At 42.5% G+C, this 19772-nt stretch overlaps 1 protein-coding gene across 2 annotated transcripts in view; it reads left to right on the top strand.

Moving 5' to 3' along the window:
• LOC116522181 (myosin-10-like) overlaps positions 1-19772 on the top strand; it is a 90028-nt gene that overhangs the window by 31468 nt on the left and 38788 nt on the right. Inside the window, exons 8-22 of one of the 2 annotated variants that reach the window (XM_032236925.1) lie at positions 415-478; positions 1094-1192; positions 2986-3129; positions 5749-5844; positions 8013-8131; positions 8275-8427; positions 9557-9730; positions 10247-10420; positions 12417-12531; positions 12801-12869; positions 14700-14893; positions 17168-17289; positions 17708-17777; positions 17892-18052; positions 19442-19550. In XM_032236925.1, coding sequence (XP_032092816.1) covers positions 415-478; positions 1094-1192; positions 2986-3129; positions 5749-5844; positions 8013-8131; positions 8275-8427; positions 9557-9730; positions 10247-10420; positions 12417-12531; positions 12801-12869; positions 14700-14893; positions 17168-17289; positions 17708-17777; positions 17892-18052; positions 19442-19550 — 1863 coding nt within the window. The remainder of the gene's footprint in view (positions 1-414; positions 479-1093; positions 1193-2985; positions 3130-5748; positions 5845-8012; positions 8132-8274; positions 8428-9556; positions 9731-10246; positions 10421-12416; positions 12532-12800; positions 12870-14699; positions 14894-17167; positions 17290-17707; positions 17778-17891; positions 18053-19441; positions 19551-19772) is intronic. The other variant, XM_032236926.1, reaches the window with a different exon arrangement.

Genomic DNA, 19772 nt, shown 5'->3' with positions numbered 1-19772 from the left:
CTATGCCAACATACTTCCTTCGGAAGAAAAACCAGTTTTGTTGGTGAAAGTCTTTTTTTCTGCTTCCTTTTGTATTTTTTGAGAAATGCTTTTGGTTTTTAGCCACTCCTTTGAAAAGAAAGAAAAATACAAAGGTTTTCTCTTCCTCATAGATGAAAGGCAGAAGAGTGAGCTTCACATTCCACTGTATTATTTCTTTCTGTTAGCTTTTCTTGTTTTTGTGGTGACTGGTTTCTACTCTTCCTATTTAGAAAAGATTCATTACTAACTGAATTGACCAGAGGAATCTATTTCCAGCTTCTGCGGTTCGCTGGCATCTAAATTATTTTTTTAAATACCGAACAATTTTTCTGTATCAGCCACACCATTCTTCTGATTGCTGTCTCATGTTCCTGTCTCTTTTTCTACCCGCAGGGTAAATTTATTCGGATTAATTTTGATGTAGCCGGCTACATTGTTGGAGCCAATATAGAGACATGTATCCTTCTTGTTAGCGAATAGAAGTTGTAAGTTTGGGCCGTTGGAGACCTCAGGCCCAGTTCTCTAAACCAGGTGTCAAACTCAATTTCATTGAGGCCCCTAAGGGTTGTGTTTGACCTCAGTGGGCAGGGGCATGGCCAGGTGGGCATGGCCAGCTCAACGTCACTCGTGTCTGGGGTACCTGTGGCAGCCCGAGTGCTCTGCCAATGAAAAAACAGGCTTTTGGGCTGAGATGACCTCCTAAAAACAGATCTTGGGAGGCCCACATGTAGCCCTCCACAGCTAAATTTTACTGACAGAGGCACCGCTGGCCGGTCCTTCTCTGTTCCCTTCCGCAAGTCAGGTCTAAGTATCCCGGGGGCTGAATTCAGCCCCCGGGCTTTGAGTTTGACCCCCCCTGCTTTAGACAGATAGAATTTGAGTTTGATTGGGCATCTGATCCTGAGCATGAACATTCCTGATTGCAAAAATATCAGGTGTTTGATCCAAAGTATTAGAAGTCTCCCAGGGGCAGAAGGATCCAGATGGGATGATTGACAAGCCTTGATGGGCATGGGTGCCTAAGGAGAAAGAAATAATCCATACGTGCCATCCTTAACTCAGAGTGTCCCAGATCTTTTGGAAAAGTCCCGTGCCATTCGCCAGGCCAAGGATGAGCGAACCTTCCATGTTTTTTATCAACTCTTAGTAGGTGCTGGTGAACACACAAGAGGTGAGTTTGTCCCTTTCGTTTCCCAAGCATCATAGAAATCCTTACCTTCATCCTGTGGTTTAATTTCCTGTATTTAAGACTAGCAATAAAGCTGAAGGATAATGAACTGATTGGTGCTAAAGACAGAAATAACAATACTCAGAACTTCTTCACTAACCTGACTGGAAATAACTCACTAGAAAGAAATTCCTAACCAATGAAAACAAATGAGGGTAATAAATTGTAATGTCTGTGTACACATTGTACACAGAAGTGTAGAGTGGCTCACCATTGTCCCTTTGGGTGAAACCAAACCCTTTGTGCATGGGGTGATGGTGTTTTCCCCCGAATGCCATCACTCTGCTAAACTAATCCCCACAATACTCTCAAATTACCTACTGTATTACTATTATTCTTCCCTTCCTTCCTAGTACCTGTCTCTTTCCATTTATGACTATAACCATGTTGCTTGTATCTTTAAAATGTATATTGTTTTATTTGTTTCCTAGTATAATTTGATTTCTTATTAGTAACATATGACCATCACTAAGTCTTCTATCTTATGATTCTTGATGAGAGCATATGCCCCCAAAACAAATTCCTTGTGTGTCCAATCACACTTGGCCAATAAAGAATTCTATTCTATTCTATTCTATTCTATTCTATTCTATTCTATTCTATTCTATTCTAAAAAGGGAGTCTTAAACTTAACAGAAATCTAAAGCACCCTGGATGATCTTTAAACCTTCCGAATCTTGGTCTGTCAAAGCAGACTCTAGTCCATTTTAAATGTTGTCCCCGTCTGATGATTCCTAATAGTGTATTGCTAACCTAACTAAAAAAAAAGTCACAAAAGCTTTCGTTACCTCCTGTTGAATTAATGCAATGACTCTACTACATGGAGCTGCCCTCGAAGACCATCCAGAACTATAAGCGGTCTGAAATGAAGCATTGTGCAATTTTGGGTGCTCTACACTTCACCCAAATAACACCAACTGCCGTGTGAGCTGCACTGCTTCCAGTTGCTTTCTGGGTGCAGTTCCAAGGTGCTGGTTATCACTTTTAAGGCCCTACATGGCACAGAGTTAGGTTACCTGTGGGACCACCTCTCTCTGAAGTATCTTGCCCAATTATATAGGTTTTGGCGCCCACTGTCTCTCTTCTTAAATGTTGCCATTCTGAGGGCCTCTTGATGTCCATTTCAGTTCTTTGGATCAGGTTCCCGCACAAGATCAGAGGGATCCCTATCCTTGTGAGACTCTTCCTCAAGCATTGAGCTAAGGTGGGGGTTGAGCTGTGAGGTCATTTGCTCCGGCTCCTGGGTGGGGGGAGGGAGCTTTTTTTAATGGATTCTTGTGAGCCATCTAGAGACATTGTTTGAGGTAGGTAAAAGGTAAAGGTTCCCCTCGCACATATGTGCTAGTCGTTCCCGACTCTAGGGGGAGATGCTCATCTCCATTTCAAAGCCGAAGAGCCAGCGCTGTCCGAAGACATCTCCGTGGTCATGACTAAACACTGAAGGCGCACGGAATGCTGTTACTTTCCAAAGTAACAAAGGTGGTTCCTATTTTTTGTACTTGAATTTTTACTTGCTTTCGAACTGCTAGGTTGACAGAAGCTGGGACAAGTAACGGGAGCTCACTCTGTTACATGGTGCTAGGGATTCAAATGCTGAACTGTGGATCTTCTGATCGACAAGCTCAGCATCTTAGTCACTGAGCCACTGCGCCTTATAAATGCTGTAAATTTTGTTTATTAAGCTTGTATGCCACTTCTGGAGGTCCCTATAACATCTTTGTTTCCTGCCCCTGTAGGGGAGCTGCTGCTGGAACCATTCAATCAGTATCGCTTTCTGTCGAATGGGTACCTGCCCATCCCTGGACAGCAGGATAAGGAGATCTTCCATGAGACTATGGAATCCATGCGTATCATGGGCTTTTCACATGAGGAGATACATTGTGAGTCACTCTTTTATGTGTGTGCATATATCTGTTGCATCCTGGTTGCAATTAAGAAAGTATCTGACTTAACATTCCATCTATGGTCGTGGTCATAGTTTTATTTATGATGTGCTTTCAACTAAGTGCAGTATAGACTTTGAATAAAATATTTGATACAAATATATACAGTCCTTGATTTACAACCACAATTGAACCAGGGGTGGGTTCCTGCCAGTTCTAACCTCTTCTATAGGTTCCACAAATCTACAGTGCCATTTAGAACCAGTTCCAGCTCCCTCCCCTCACCCGTCCGCACATCATCAAGATGAAGAGCGAGAGGAGGAATTCTGGGAATTGAACTCCACAAGTCTTAAAGCTGTCAAGTTTGAACACCCCTGGTTTTTTTTTTTACATGAGCTGAGGTGGCGCAGTGGTTAGGGTGCAGTACTGCAGGCCACTTCAGCTGACTGCTATCTGCAGTTCAGCGGTTCTAATCTCACCGACTCAAGGTTGACTCAGCCTTCCATCCTTCCGAGGTGGGTGAAATGAGGACCCAGACTGGGGGGCGGTATGCTGACTCTGTAAACCGCTTAGAGAGGGCTGAAAGCCCTATGAAGCGGTATATAAGTCTAACTGCTGATGCTATTGTTATTTTTTTTCTAAAGGGTTAGGGGTGCAAGGGTCTTGTAAATTGACAGCTTTAAGATTTGCACACTTCAATGCCAGAGTTTCTGAGCCAACATTTTGGTTGCTAAGCAAGAGGGTTGTTAAGTGAGTTTCACCACATTTTACAAGTTGGTCACGCCCACCCAGTCACATGACTGCCAAGCCACTCTCACTCGGTCACATGACTGGCATGCCACTCCCACAAAGCAGGCCACACCTACAGGACAGGTTCTAAAAATTTTTTGAAACCCACCATTGAATTGAACCCCAAATTTCTGTTAAGTGAGACAGTTGTCAAGTGAGTTTTACTCCATTTTACGACCTTTCTTGCCATAGTTGTTAAAGAAATCACTGCAGTTGATAAGTTAGTAATCCGGTTTCCCCATTGACTTTGTTTGTCAGAAGGTCACAAACAGGGGATCACATGATCTTGGGACAGAGTAACGGCCATAAATATGAACCAGATGCCAAGCATCTGAATTTTGATCACATGATAATGACTATGCTCCAAAAGTTGTCACTATGAAAAATTGTCATAAGTGGAAAAATCCAGTGCCATTGCAACTTTAAACAATAATTAAATGAACTGTTGCAAATCGAGGACTTCTTGTATTACCATCCATTACCTTATAACTTTGTAATGTGAAATAAAGAACCAGTTTGCTGCAGTGGTTAAGGCACCAGGCTAGAAACGGGGAGATGGTGAGTTCTAGTCCCATCTTAGGCATGAAGCCAGCTGGGTGAATTTGGGCCAGTCACCCACTCTTAGCTCTTGGAAGCAAGCAATGGCAAACCATTTCTGACATCTTGCTAAGAAAACTGAAGAGACAGGAGTCAAAACTAAGTCACAAAGTGCATGAAATAAGGGGTGACAGGACTATGACCTAGAATAGTTTTAACTATTATATGTTTGAAATGACCAGTAGATATGAAAATATATTAAAAGTAACAAGTAATTGTTTAAGTGATGTCACTTGAGTAGATATTAAATGTTGTTAGCAACATTGTGTTACCTGCCACAATAAACGAAAACAAGTTGTTAAAATTCCTATTTATTATTGGTCTGCACTGATCTTAAATCCCTTTGGATATCCACAAGCAGAGTAAAAATGTAATATCCATCCATTGGCAAATCTTTTATCTCCAATTTTCTTATGTATACATATAATTAATATTCTTAAAGTATTGTATAAGTTGTTTGTAAAGGCCATTTCTGCAATAAGAAGTTTTAGCATTGCTTCACAGTTCCATTTTAAGCAATTTTTACAATGTAGTGAATGTTGTGATTTGTTTTTTATTATAATTCCAGTAATGCTCCTTCATATAGTGAAGGAGGAGAAAGGGAGAAGGAGAGGGGGAGAGAGAGGAGAGAGGGAGGGAAGGGGGGAGAGAGAGAGGGAGGGAGGGGAGAGGAGAGGGAGAAAGAGAGAGAGAGAGAGAAAGAGAGGGAGGGAGGGAGGCTTAACCTCGAAGGAACATCAGAATACATAAAGAATATGTACCCCAATTTCTTTCCTGCATAGAGACTTTAGAGCATTGTGATTTCTCTTACTATTTTAATATAACATTAAAACAGTTAATACAATATTAAAACAGTAAGGGAAATGACAGTGTGGCTCTTGTGATGATCCTTGGGTTTGAAATGTTTCAAATGCTGCTTGTTAGTTGTTGCAGTCCCAGTCTGCTGCAGTGAATGTCGCCTTACATGTTTCATCAGTCCAAAAATTCAAATTCTTTAGAATTAGGAGGGCAGTGGAGAAAGGTAACATAGCATGTGTGTTTAAAATACCTTGTAGCTTTGTCCCTGTTCTCGCTTGGCAGAGAGGCCTGTTGCAATGCACTATGTGAGAAAATATATTCTTATGTTTTGTGTTACACTTTATGCTGAACCTGTTTGAAGGGATGAGTTTGAATAGAATTGTTTGCAAAATGTGGACATGTGGTTTTGCTAAGGGTCATCCTTCCACACAGGTATGCTGCGGATGGTCTCAGCTGTGCTGCAGTTTGGCAACGTTGTCTTCCGTAAAGAGAGGAATACAGACCAGGCCTCCATGCCGGATAACACAGGTATTTCAGATTAGTAGCTTTAAATGAGAAACCGCTGACTTTTCAGAAATGTTAGCAAGTACAGGTAGTCCTCATCTTATGACAGCCCGGAATTATGGCCATAAGCAATGGCAATCATTAAGATGATGGGGGGAGATGCAGTGTCAGAAATCCAGAACTGGGTTATAAGTAGTTCTGGGAATGCCTGTCATAACTTTGAAAAGTCACTAAGCAACTGGTTGTTAAGCAAGGACTGACTAAGCACTTGGCTGGATCAGAACTCATACTACATTTTTATTGAGGAGTCAGCTGCAAAAGATATATTCTTGTTAAAACGATACAAGTGCAGGGGGAACATTTTTTGTTTTATTATTATAAGATAGTAGCCAATAACCTGTGGTTGCTCAGGTATTTATTTAGTGGGTGGGGGAACATGCGGAACAAATGTAATTTCTAATGTTCGATTTTCCCCCTTAGCAGAGCGAGCCCCCTTGTGGAGTACAGTGAAGCCATTACCATGGCAACCCCACTGTGCTGCATAGTAGAAGCCATTATACGGCAGTACAGTAGAAGCCATTTTAAGGCACAATAGGATGTATCTTAACAGAACACACACCGCAGGGTTTTTTAGGGGTATCTTACCCCCTCAGTATTTGTCTCCAGGGAGTAAGTCATCTGTGTACCAAGTTTGGTTGAAATCGCTCGAGGCGTTCCAGAGTTATACTGGAACATACACACATACAGCCATTTATTTTTATATATATATATATATATATATATATATATATATATATATATATATATATATATATATATATATATATATATATATATATATAAATATAAATATATATATATATATATAAATATATAAATATATACCGTATATACTCGAGTATAGGCCGACCCGAATATAAGCCGAGGCACCTAATTTTACCACAAAAAACTGGAAAAGTTATTGACTCGAGTATAAGCCTAGGGTGGGAAATGCAGCAGCTACCGGTAAATTTCAAAAATAAAAATAGATACCAATAATGTTTTTGAATATTTATTTCAAAGAAAAACAGTAAACTAGCGGTGTATTCAATGAAATACTTCACTCACCTCATGATGCTGATGTCCCGCTGTGATGATGATGTCCCGTGCAGCCGCGGGAGCGATGTCCCGCCTCCTATGACACACGGCACAGTGATTCCTATCATTGGATCACTGTACCAGAGGAGGTGGGACATCGCTATGTGGCTGCTTGCCATAACAAGGAGGAGGTGGGACATCGTTGCAGAGCGGCAGGAGGGGGAGGAAGGGGAATCGTAAGACAGCCCTGCATTACATTAGAACGTGAGGAGGGAGGAGGGGGGATGGTGCGGTGTGCGCTGCGCGGCAAACTGACACAGAGGGAGGGGAAACTCACAGGGGCACTGGGCCATTCACGAGTGTCACCCAGCGGCATGGCCCCGCCCCTTTTTCTCCTCCATTTCGGGCAAATTTTTCACTGACTCGAGTATAAGCCGAGGCGGTTTTTTTCAGCCCAAAAAGTGGGCTGAAAAACTAGGCTTATACTCGAGTATATACAGTATATATATATATATATATATATATATATATATATATATATATATATATATATATATATATATATATATATATATATATAAATATAAATATATATATATATATATATATATATATAAAGTCACAACCCCTGGTATGCCCAAATATGGGAGGAAGGTCACACTTCCACTCTCTGTCTTTGGCTCGTCACAAGAGACCATCCAGACAGAAACCCAATATTTTTTACTGTTGCCTTTTTGTTACATTTGTTATATTTATGCTGATAAATAAATAAAGGGAGACTAGTATAGATCTATTTCAAGCTATTTAGCTCTCATCAGCTAGCCATACCCATGTTGGGAATCGAACCCAATCGATATATATATATATATAAGATAGGAATAGAAATAGATAGATAGAAGAAGATTGATTTCCATTTTGGCTCTAGGAAACAATATTTCAAATTTAAGTTTCACAATAATCTTCATATGAAAATTCAGGTTTCTGTCAAACATTCCTATGGGTTAGGAACTGCTTTTTGAAAGGGAGAAGGGAGTGGAGGAGGTGAAACTGAAAAGAAAACTGGCGGGAAAGGACCTGACAGAGGGCTCTTATTGGTCTCCTCTGCGCCTTTGCAGCCGCTCAAAAACTCTGTCACCTCCTGGGCATGAATGTGACGGAGTTCACCCGTGCCATCCTTACCCCACGCATCAAGGTCGGCCGAGACTACGTGCAGAAGGCACAGACGAAAGAGCAGGTCAGTGGCACTGAGGACTATGGGTGACATGTAGGTGGGTGGTCCTGAAGAACCCTTGAAGGAGGGCTTGCCAAAATAAATAAGTGTGTATGGAATATATGGGCCAAGATGAGCCTGTTTTCATCTCGACCTTCCCTTCTTAGGCTGACTTTGCTGTGGAAGCATTGGCCAAAGCCACTTATGAGCGGCTCTTCCGCTGGCTTGTGCATCGAATCAACCGTGCATTGGATCGTACCAAGCGCCAGGGGGCGTCTTTCATCGGCATTTTGGATATTGCTGGATTTGAAATATTTCAGGTGAGGGGAGATCTGCTAGCCACAAAATCCGGTGTGGTTCCTCTTACTTTTTTCACTACCCGATCACTGGGGGAATTCAAAATATTTTACTACTGGTTCTGTGGGCGTGGCTTGGTGGGTGTAGCTCAGTGGGCATGGCAGGGGAAGGTTATTGCAAAATCCTCATTCCCTCCCCACCCCACTAACCTGCTTCCCAGCTCTGTTCTCCTGTGCAGGGCAACAGAAGACCCAGCCGATCAGCTGGGACTCGGGAGGCAGCAAATAGTTGGGGGCAGGGGCAGTCAGAGGTGGTATTTTCTGGTTCTCTGAACTACTTAAAATTTCTGCTACCAGTTCTCCAGAACTGGTCAGAACCTGCTGAATACCACCTCTGCATCTGCAAAGCTGTTTTCAATCCTTTCCTTCCAATTGTGTTGTTGATCTTCTCTTTAACTAAATCCATAAGTTTCAGCTGAACCATTTCCTCTGATTCAGAGCTGTAATTCTTCCCAGTAGAGACTCTAGGCCAAGGGTCTGCAGCTCTGGAGCCGCATGTGGCTCTTTCCTCCCTCTGCTGTGGCTCTGTCATCGGTTGGCACCACAATTTTGAGAGGAGCTTTCGGTGGGCACCAGGAGAAAACTCTATGGCAATGGAAGAGTTTTCCAGTTGTCTCCACAATTGATAGGGCATTCGGTTATGACAGGTAGAGGAAAAAGTAGGCCCCACTAAGAGGAGATTCTGTGGTGGGGGAACTGAACTTCCGGTCAGCTCCAGAATTGAACAGTGGGCTTCTGGTTAGGACCTTAGTGGCTCCCGGTGTTTTCTTTTCTATGGGTCCAAATGGCTTTTTGAGTGTTTAAGTTTGCTGACCCCTGCTCTAGGCCAATTGTCTTCGTATTCTGCAAGGGAGACTTTGAGAAGTATACTGGTGGATGTTCTTGGAGAGATAGCTTCCTTGATAGCCTTATCCTGGGCATTGTCACCCAGCAAACTTTACTGACAGGGTGAATGACAAAGAGGCTTATCTTGACATGTCAATAGATTCACAGGGAGAAAACACCGTTTTCTCAGTAAAATGCACAGTAAAATGCATCATATGTTGAATCCCCTGTGAATGTTTTCTTTTCCACCACTCTCTCCCTTCTGCAGCTGAACTCCTTTGAACAACTCTGCATCAACTACACCAATGAAAAGCTCCAGCAGCTCTTCAATCACACAATGTTTGTGCTAGAGCAGGAAGAATACCAACGGGAAGGCATTGAGTGGAATTTCATTGACTTCGGCTTGGACCTTCAACCCTGCATTGACCTCATTGAGAGACCAGTGAGTGATCTGGGATGCTGTGAAGTTGTTACATGTGGAGGGCCAAGAAAACATGGCCTCCAGCTATTCAGAGAACCTTCTCCTCTTCGGTGGTTGTTGCACCTCTTTATTGTCCTTGCTGGTGGGGTGGTTTTCTGAAAGTATTCTTTGGGGTGGGAATGGTATTCTCTCCACTTCCGGTTCGGTAGCGGTAGCGCGCATGTGCAGAAGGTCTGTGATGACATCAGGGTGGATGGGTGGAGCCTCACGATGACGCCATTACTGGTTCGCCTGAACTGGTGTGAACCGGCAGCGTACCACCTCTGGGTGAGAGTCAAAATCAGATCTTTAACCTGGATCGTAAACTTCCATGTTATCTGTAAATAGCCCACAGTGGAAGACAATTATTTGCTTAATATCTCAGGCATGATGCAATTGCTGTTCCTTTTGTAACTCATTTTCTCCCGTGCTCTGACCAAGTTACCTATAGCCCTTGGAATCTTTCTAATGGTTTGGGTCTACCTTGCTTTCTCCCAGGCAAACCCTCCTGGGCTGCTGGCTCTGCTAGATGAAGAGTGCTGGTTCCCTAAAGCCACCGATAAGAGCTTTGTGGAAAAGGTTTCCCAGGAGCAAGGGTCCCATCCCAAATTCCAGAAACCCCGACAGCTGCGGGACAAAGCTGACTTCTGCATCATCCATTATGCCGGCAGAGTAAGTTGCAACTTCCGTCGACTCCTTTTCCTTTTCACTGGCACTTCCATGTTCACTGCCTTTCCCAAACTGAGACCTTTCAGATGTATTGGACTATGACTTGTTATTATCTGAAGCAAGCAACCATGGACAGTTGTAGTCTTATCACAGCTGAGGACCCAAAATTGAAATTCTCTAATCTTGGCAAATGCTGGTAGCTTACTATGATAGCTGAGGCTTTCAAATTAAATTTCCATTCAGAGAATCTGAGATAGCATCAAGAATCTGAGATAGCCCAACTAAAGAACCCAGAGAACAGCTGTTTTGCAGAAAGCATGGTTTTCTCTTAGTTTTTCTTCCATTCATTTGCCCAGTTGTTGTTTTTCTTTCTTCTTTTTGGAGTTTGTCCTGCTGAATTGCAGGATGGACCCATTTCGTTTTCCATTGCACTTGCCTCGTTCACGCAGCAAAATTACCAGTGATGTGATGAGAGGCTTTATTTTTCAGCCAGCCTGCGAACAAAGTTTGTTGCTGATCAGGGCTGAGAGGGAGTGACTGATTTGAGGTCATCCATTAGCTTTCATGCTTAAGAGAAGACTAAAAACTGTTTCTCTTGCATTTTATACCTCTCTGGACTGTAGTTAATTCCTGGAGCCTTTGAAATTCTATGACGTGAAATCTCAATGCCTTTGGATAATATTAGCTGAAGAAGGATAGAATAGAATCCAGTGATGGTGAACCTTTTTGGCACCGAGTGCCGAAAAGGTTGCACGGAAACATTGTGTACCCACACTCATCAGGGCTGCGCTCTGGAAAAGCCGAACTTCCGGGTTCTGCCGTGCATGGACACCCGAAGATCAGCTTGCTGGCGCACATGCACAGGGCAGTTTTTAGCACTGCCGCATGCATGAAGTGATCATGCTCCGGAAAAGCCAAACTTCTGGGTTCTGGTGCACATGAGTACCCAACAGTTCTGCACACACAGGTTTTTGGCACTGCCACGCACACAAAGGGCTACTGATCATCATGCATGCATGCACACCAGAAACCCCGTAGATAAATAGGCAAGGCCGTGCGTGCTACACAATATGGCTTCGCGTGCTACTTTGGGCACAAGTGCCACAGGTTCACCATCATGGGAATAGACAGTACAGACAATCCTCAACTTATTATCACAGTTCAGACCAAAACTTCCACTGCAAAGTCAGGTGGCCACTAAGTCATTTGCACCTTATTTTTTTTTTGCCACAGTCATTAAGCAAACCAACATGGTAGTTAAGTGAATCATGCAGTTGTTAAGCAATCCCAGTGTCTTCCATTGACTTTTCTTTCTTTTAAAAAAAAACACAATTCAATAAAATATCTTTAATACAAGTCTATGGCAAATACAGAATTATAGGAACTCTAACAGCACTTTTCCAGCTTCATTTACAATGAATTGATTAAGGCTTAGCCTTTTTTTTTTAACTTTTTTTTTGTTTACATCTTCACATCTTTGCAACACATTACACTTCTTTTACATATCTGTTGTGATTCTTTTATCTGTACAAATAAGTCTTGTATAGCTATAACACACACACACACACACACACACACACACACACATGCATTTATATTATTTCATACATCTTTTTTCTTCATTCTATATATATGTAACATTCTACATATTCTATGTAAAACAACCTTTATTACGCAAATAAGACTTTTGTTATTGGGAAGGTTGCCAATGCTGATTAGGTGACCCAGGGACATTGAAGCCATTATAAATGCATTCCAAGTGCCCAAGCTTTGATCATGTGACTGCAGATACAGCGCCACGGTCATAAGTGCGAGGACCGATTGTAAGTCGCTTTTTTCAGCACTGTCACAAGTTCAAGCAGTCGATACACAAACAGTCGCAAGTGGAGGACTGCAGTACAAGACCAGGTGGATTTGCTACGAAGAATGGTTCTGACGTTGTTTAACCTTTTGATCCTTTCTCGTCTTCCTTCTCCTCCTCCCTGTTTTCCATTGAAAGGTTGACTACAAAGCGGACGAGTGGCTCATGAAAAATATGGACCCTTTGAATGACAATGTGGCCACTCTCCTTCACCAGAGCACAGACAAGTTCACTGCTGAACTGTGGAAAGATGGTAAGAGGGTTGGAGTCCTTCTGCAACCTGTATCTGCTTGTCTTCCTAATATGTGTTGCCTGTGAATAAGAGATAGCTTGCTGATTGTATTGTATGCGAACATGACTTCTCGTGCGTGAAAATCTTTGTCACTGCTGATACTAACCACTCTGCTATTTGCTGTTTCTCTTCTTTCTTGTTCCACTTCTTCTGTCCTGTAATGGATGATCTTGTGAAACCTTATCCTCCCCTTCTCTCCACTTGCCTCTTCTGTCCTGTCCTGTCGCCAGAGATCCAGAATATACAGAAGGTTTATTTCTTTGACAGCTATGCCGTGGCATCTCAGGTTCCAGCCGAAAGTACGTTTCTTCCTTTCAACATGCAAGACATGCCTGCATGTGGTCAGAAAGGTGGCAGGTCTGTCCTAGGGAACAGCCAGACATGCATCGGTTCGTCTTAATTTGGGATTTAATTTGCTGAATTAAATACAGAGCTAAATCCCATTCACTTAAATAGGGATGAACCTCAAGTTAAGGTGTTTTGGAAAAGCCATTTAAAAATTGTTAATGAACTTGAGAATTAAAGTTCCAAAACTTTTTCCACTCTCTTTTCTTTTGACTGACCTGCTTGGGCTAAAGTACCATCATCTCTCTTTATTCAAAACTCTGTTTCCTGCACTTTTTAAAGTCACTTTTAAAGTCATGAGGATATTTCGTGAATGGATATTCAAATACTTTTTAATCATTGATTTGTACAGGCAGTCCTTGACTTACAACCATAAATGGGGCCAGAATTTCCATTGCTAAAGGAATGCAGTTGTTAAGTAAATTACGCCCAATTTTACAGCCTTTTTTGCCATAGTTAAGTGAATCATGGCAGTTATTAAGTGGTCATTTAAAAAATCCAGCTTCCCCCATTGACTTTTCTTGTCAGAAGCATGCTGGGAAAGTCACAAATAACAATTACATGACCCTGGGACAATCATAAACATATGCCAATTGCCAAGTGCCTGCATTTGGGTCATGTGATCATGGGAATGGTGCAAAGTTTCTAAGTGTGAGATTGTAAGTCACTTTTTTCAATGCCTTGGTAACTCTGAATGGTCACTAAACAAGTGGTCATAAGTCGAAGACTACCTGCAAACTTGCCATGTTTCCCAATGTTTATTCCTTGTTTTTCCTACTGAAGAAAGTTTGATCATGTAATTCAATATGGACAGTTTCTTAAATGACAGGGGAAGGTTTTCTGTATTCATTGCTATTTTGGTAAGTCATAAATGCACAAAAAAAAACAATGTCCCCATACCTGCTAGTGTAGAATGAAAATAGCAATTCTACATGCAGTTTGTAGTGTCAGATTAATGACTTATTAGTACTAAGAACCAGGTACTACTGAGAGAAATCAATTCTTTTATTGCTGAATAATATTTACAACATATTAGCTTCCATGCTGCTTACAATTTAAATTAAGTGGCTTCAGAAATGGAGACAGGAAGGTAGGTGCCTGTCCAAAATCTTAAAGGAGCTCGCTTGGAAATCTTACAGGACTGGACTGTCTCAAGGTCATACTTTTTAAAAACAAGTCCCTAAAAGGCAGACGTTATAACTGGGAATGTCATGATATCATCAGAATGCGCAGCACTATTATTTTTGGCCAAAATATTAGATATTTGTAGTGATTATGGGGTGCCTGATGCTTTAAGCCAGTGTTTCCCAACCTTGGCAACTTTAAGATGTGTGGACTTCAGTTCCCAGAATTCCCCACCCAGCAAAACTGAATGGGGAATTCTGGGAATTGAAGTCCACGAATCTTAAACTTGCCATGGCTTCTTGATCTTTTAGCTAAGATCAAGTGAAGTGTTCTTAAAGTTGCCAAGGTTGAAAAAAACACCGCTTTAAACTCTCCAATCTGTTCATTCATTCTGGAAATTGCAAAGGAGTACTGGGTGGGTTTGATGTGGCCATATTGCCTCACCCCAATCCAAACTATCTGTGTCTCCTATCTAGTCCTTTAGTTTTAAATGCAATGTAGTTCGATAATTGGGTAACTTCTGCTCCTCACAGGATAACTCCCATAGATGTATGTTTACTTGAGATGGAGATTGGAAACTGAGGAAATAGACATGTTTTTGGAATTTCAATATAGGGAATAGGATGGAGAGATCAAAAGCCTTTTCTCCTTCTCCCTAGTGGATCGGATTGTGGGTCTGGACCAAGTAAGCGGGATGGGAGACCTGGCCTTTGGCGCCTCCTACAAGACAAAGAAAGGAATGTTCCGGACTGTAGGACAGCTGTATAAGGAATCTCTCTCCAAACTTATGTCAACCTTGCGCAATACCAACCCCAACTTTGTGCGGTGCATCATACCCAACCATGAGAAAAGAGTGAGTGGGAACTTTAGGGCCTGGGATACATTCATTCATTGTCTGAAGGAAACCATGAAAGATGTTGACCATTCCTTTTTCTTAGACATATCAAAAGATCTTAAGATCTCCCCTGTTACACAAATGTGGGAAGGCTTTTTCTTGATACAGAATAACAGAGTTGGAAGGATCTTGGAGGTCTTCTAGTCCAACCTCCTGCTCAAGCAGGAGACCCTAGTACCATTTCAGACAAATGGCTGTCCAATCTCTTCTTAAAATCCCCCAGTGGTGGAGCACCAGAAGTTCTGGAGGGAAGTTGTTCCACTGATTAATTGTTCTAACTGTCAGGGAAATTCCTCCTCAGTTCCAAGTTGCTTCTCTCCTTGATCAGCTTCCATCCATTGTGTCTTATCCTGCCTTCAGGTGCTCTGGAGCAGGGATCTCCAACCTTAGCCACTTTAAGACTTGTGGACTTCAAGTCCCAGAATTCCTCAGTTTTGCTGGCTGAGGAATTCTGAAAATTGAAGTCCACAAGTCTTAAAGTGGCCAAGGTTGGAGACCCTGCTCTGGAGAGTAGATTGATCCTCTCTTCTTTGTGGCAGTCCCTTAGATATTGAAAGGCTACTATCACATCACCTCTAGTGATCCAATACAGTCCAAGCCTACAGTGTTGTTAGTTAGTAGCTAACAGAGCTGGGGATTTTATGATTGTCCCTGTGCAGCCCATATGAATTCCTTTAAATTTTGAAGGTGACGTCCTTTTTTTTTTTTTTCAATTTACATGCACGCCTTTGCACATTCACTGCCCTATTGGTCTGGCCCTTTACAGCAGTCCCAGTTTCTCATGTCACCCATGGAAAATTAATTGCCCATTCCTGAGCTAACAACACCAAATCTTAACCAAGCAAAAGCTTCACATGCCTATGTAACAGGGGAGTACTGGTAATCCACAACTTTCAACCATAATGGCGACCGCCCATCATGGTTGTAAGTCGTGGCAGTCGTAAAACAGCTCATCCAAATGATCGACCCAATTTTCTGACCTTTTTTTGCAGACCTTTTTACTCATTGTTAAGTAAATGCAGTATTAAGTTAGCCAATGGTATGTTAAGGGACAGTTTTGCTGCAAATCATAAGTAAATGCTGGATTTTGGCAAAATTGTTATAAAATATGGTCATGTGACCACAGAATATGGTAAATGACCATACATGCAGGCTTGTTGCCAAGTACTTGAGATGCACTCACATGACCATGCGGGGGCGGGACAGCTGTTGGAATTTTGGAACCAGATTGTAAGTGTCCCCCATCCCCCTGGGAAGTCTGTTGTAAGTTCAGTCACTAAGTACCGTATATTTCGGAGTGTAAGACGGACCTCAAAAAAGAGGGTGAAAAACTGGGTGCGTCTTATACACTGAATACACCATTCCCCACCCTCTTTGCAAAAATGGACATGCAGAGGGTTTGGGAGGCTTGCAAAGTGCTCCTGAGGGCTGGGGAGGGCAACCCCCCCCCCAAGCTCTCAGGAGTACTCTACAAGCCTCCCAAAGCCTCTGCATGTCCTTTTTTTTTTTTTTTTTGAAAAAAAATGGCCTGTTTTGCGAAAAATGGGTCGTTTTTTGCTTGTCCCCCCCCTAAACCCCCAGGAGCCCTCTACAAGCCTCCCAAAGCTCTGCATGCCCCCCCTCCTTTTTTGCAAAAAATGAGGCATGCAGAGGGCTTGGAAGGCCTGCAGAGTGCAAAAACTTTTTTATAAATTTACCTCTTCAAAATCATGGTGCGTCTTATACTCCGAAAAATATGGTAAACTGCCATAAGTCAAGAAGGACCTATATTCAGCCCTTGGCAGTACTCTTCCTTGTGAGAAAAAAATCTTGAAGGTGAAATAATTAGCCTGATTGTTTGAAGAAAATTATGAGGAAATTAAGTGTGTTTTGTGTTAAAAACTATTGTGTGTATCCTTTGAGCGTAAAAGAATATATGTGATATAATATGGGAATATTGAATTTGAATCAAAGGAAGCCTAGGGCTGAATTCTCACTCACTCTACAGAATTAATCAGCCATGTATCTTCAGCCTCATTTATCTCTCAAAATTGTTATGAATGTGAGCAGCACGCCTCGAGCTATTTGCAAAAAAGTTGACAATAAACATGGAAAAGAAATCAGAAAAAAACAAGAAGTGATATCATTAGTGGCTGACTCTAGAGTGCTGAGGAATCCCCGCCCAGATTCTTCAGAGATAGACCCTGTTGTGGCTCCTTTTCTCACACGTCCTTTCCTTGACACCTGTTGCAGGCTGGAAAACTGGAGCCACATCTTGTACTGGACCAGCTGCGTTGCAATGGAGTCCTAGAGGGAATTCGCATCTGCCGCCAGGGATTCCCCAATCGTATTATCTTTCAGGAATTCCGCCAAAGGTACACCATTTTGTTGATAGATCTTCAGCAAAAGGGGACATAAGCAAGAAGGCCAAAACAGATCTCGGTCTTTTAGGATTTTATCTTCGGCCTTAATGTTTTTAGAGTTTAGAGATGCCATTTGTGACTTCCATTTGATACTCAGGCCTAAGTGTCTCCTATTTTGCTGCGTGTCAGTGTTAAAATGTTGGATTTGGACCAGGGAAAGATAGATTGAAGTCCAACCTCACTGACTTTCAGGCAGTTGCTGTCTCTCAGCCCAATAATGGTAGCTGTTGTGACTGTTAAAATGGAAGACGAGCTGCTCTTCTCTGTGGGAAAGGTGAAATTAAAAACCAAACGAATAGAGATAAATTGTATGCAAGGGGGCTAAAGGTCGAAAAGTAATCCATATTTTTTCCCCCACATTCCTCAACAGATACGAGATCCTGACACCAAATGCCATTCCCAAAGGCTTCATGGATGGGAAACAGGCCTGTGAGCGTATGGTACGTGTCAGGCTAGCTTGATAGAACCGTCAAGGCAGCCTGGGCTAAAATGAGTTTGCTCCCAGAGTGGTTTGAATGAGTCCCTTATCCTTTTCTGCTCTTTTGTCATTCCAGATCAGGGCTTTGGAGCTGGACCCTAATCTCTACCGCATTGGCCAGAGTAAGATCTTCTTCCGGGCTGGTGTCTTGGCGCATCTGGAAGAGGAACGAGACCTGAAGATTACAGATATAATCGTGTCCTTCCAAGCAGCGGCCAGGGGATACCTAGCTCGCAAGTGAGCACTGAGCAGGGACTGGGTTGAATTATGAACTGGATCTAAAAGCATGGACAGAAGGATCCAAAACAGACTTCCCAATGTTGATGGAATCCATCTTCCTGAACTTTCAGACTAGGACTTCTCTCTGCCTTGTTACTTGATTATTTTTTAAATAGAAGACTGAACTAGAAGCATCATAGGCGTGAAGCTGGGACGGGAGAAACTCAAATCCCGTGATGGCAAACCTATGGCATGCGAGCTGTTGATCAGCTCCACTGCACATGTGTGTTTGTCTCCCATTGGCCAGCTGATTTTCGGGGGGGGGGCGGCCATGCATGCGGGAAAAACTCATGCATGTGCAGGGGGTGGGGGATCGTGCCACATTTTTGATTTCAGGAGGCTTCTGGGAGGCCTGCTAGGCTCAAAATGAGACATGAGGGGGGTTGCATGCATGGGGGGGAGCATGTGTGGGGATTGGGGGAAAGTGGGGTCATGCATGCATGGGGGGCGCATTGCATTATGGGTGTGGGCATGCACATGCACACGCAGAGAAAAAGATTAACCATTACTGCTCTAGCCATCAGCAATGCCTATTAAGCTGCCTAGAGTTGCCTCTGGTGAGATGGGTGGCATATAAGTTTAATAAATAAATAGATTTGGTAGCATCTGAAAACCCACAGTTTCCTGATTCCCTAAAGAAGACATGATAGAACTGTCCCCTAAAAGATAAAATTCTCTTTTATAATAGTCCATAATCGATAACTTTAACAGATTTACAGGTAGCCCTTGACTTTACAACTGGTCACTTAGTGAATGTGTGAAGTTACAAAGGAATTCCCTGGGGTTAATTACAACCTATTTCCAAAGTTCTGATGGCCACACCCCCTGGGTCATGTGACTACATGTCAGATGCTGGCAACCGACCCACACTTTGGCCATTTGCAGCATCCTGTGGTCACATGACCATATTTTATGATATTTTTGCAAAAAACCAGCATTTACTTCTGGTTTTCAGCAAAATTGGCCCGTACTGAAGCATTGGTTTGCTTAATGACTGGTGTGTGTGTGTGTCACTTAACAATCATGGCAAAAAAGGTCATAAAATAGAGTAGTTCATATGGGTGACCCAATTTATAATTTACAACTTATGACTGTGACAGGCAGGTTCCATTGCAGTCACATCAAGCATTACCCACAGTAGATTTAATTCTCCCTTTATCATATCCCCTTTTCTTTTTTTAAATCCGGCCCATATTAAATGTAAATTATATGGACTTTTTCTTTTGGTAAATGAGAGAGGAAAGGAATGTTGTAGTCTCATCACAGGCACATTTAACTTCCTAAACATGGCTGTCAGTGTGGTAATCATGAGACTCATGGATGGTCTTTCCCCTCCTCATCTCCTAGAGCTTTCATGAAAAAGCAGCAGCAGATGAGCGCCCTCAAAGTTATGCAACGCAACTGTGCAGCCTACCTCAAACTGCGCCATTGGCAGTGGTGGCGCCTGTTTACCAAGGTGAGAGTCAAGGTGGTTAGATCTGCAAAAGGGCACCTGTTGCTAGATAGGAGATCATATCATTGCAAGATCGGGTGGTGAAAAGTGGGAAAGCAGACAGGAATGTCTGGATTTCTAAAAAGCATTTTGAGTGGCTTCTAAACGATGGATGGAAGGATAGATGAATGGATAGGGTGGATGGAAGGATGGATGGATGGACGGATGGATGGATGGATGGATGGA

This window comes from Thamnophis elegans, chromosome Z (genome assembly GCF_009769535.1).
Source record: "Thamnophis elegans isolate rThaEle1 chromosome Z, rThaEle1.pri, whole genome shotgun sequence".
Lineage (NCBI taxonomy): Eukaryota > Metazoa > Chordata > Lepidosauria > Squamata > Colubridae > Thamnophis > Thamnophis elegans.
This window is presented reverse-complemented; position numbering and strand designations above follow the sequence as displayed.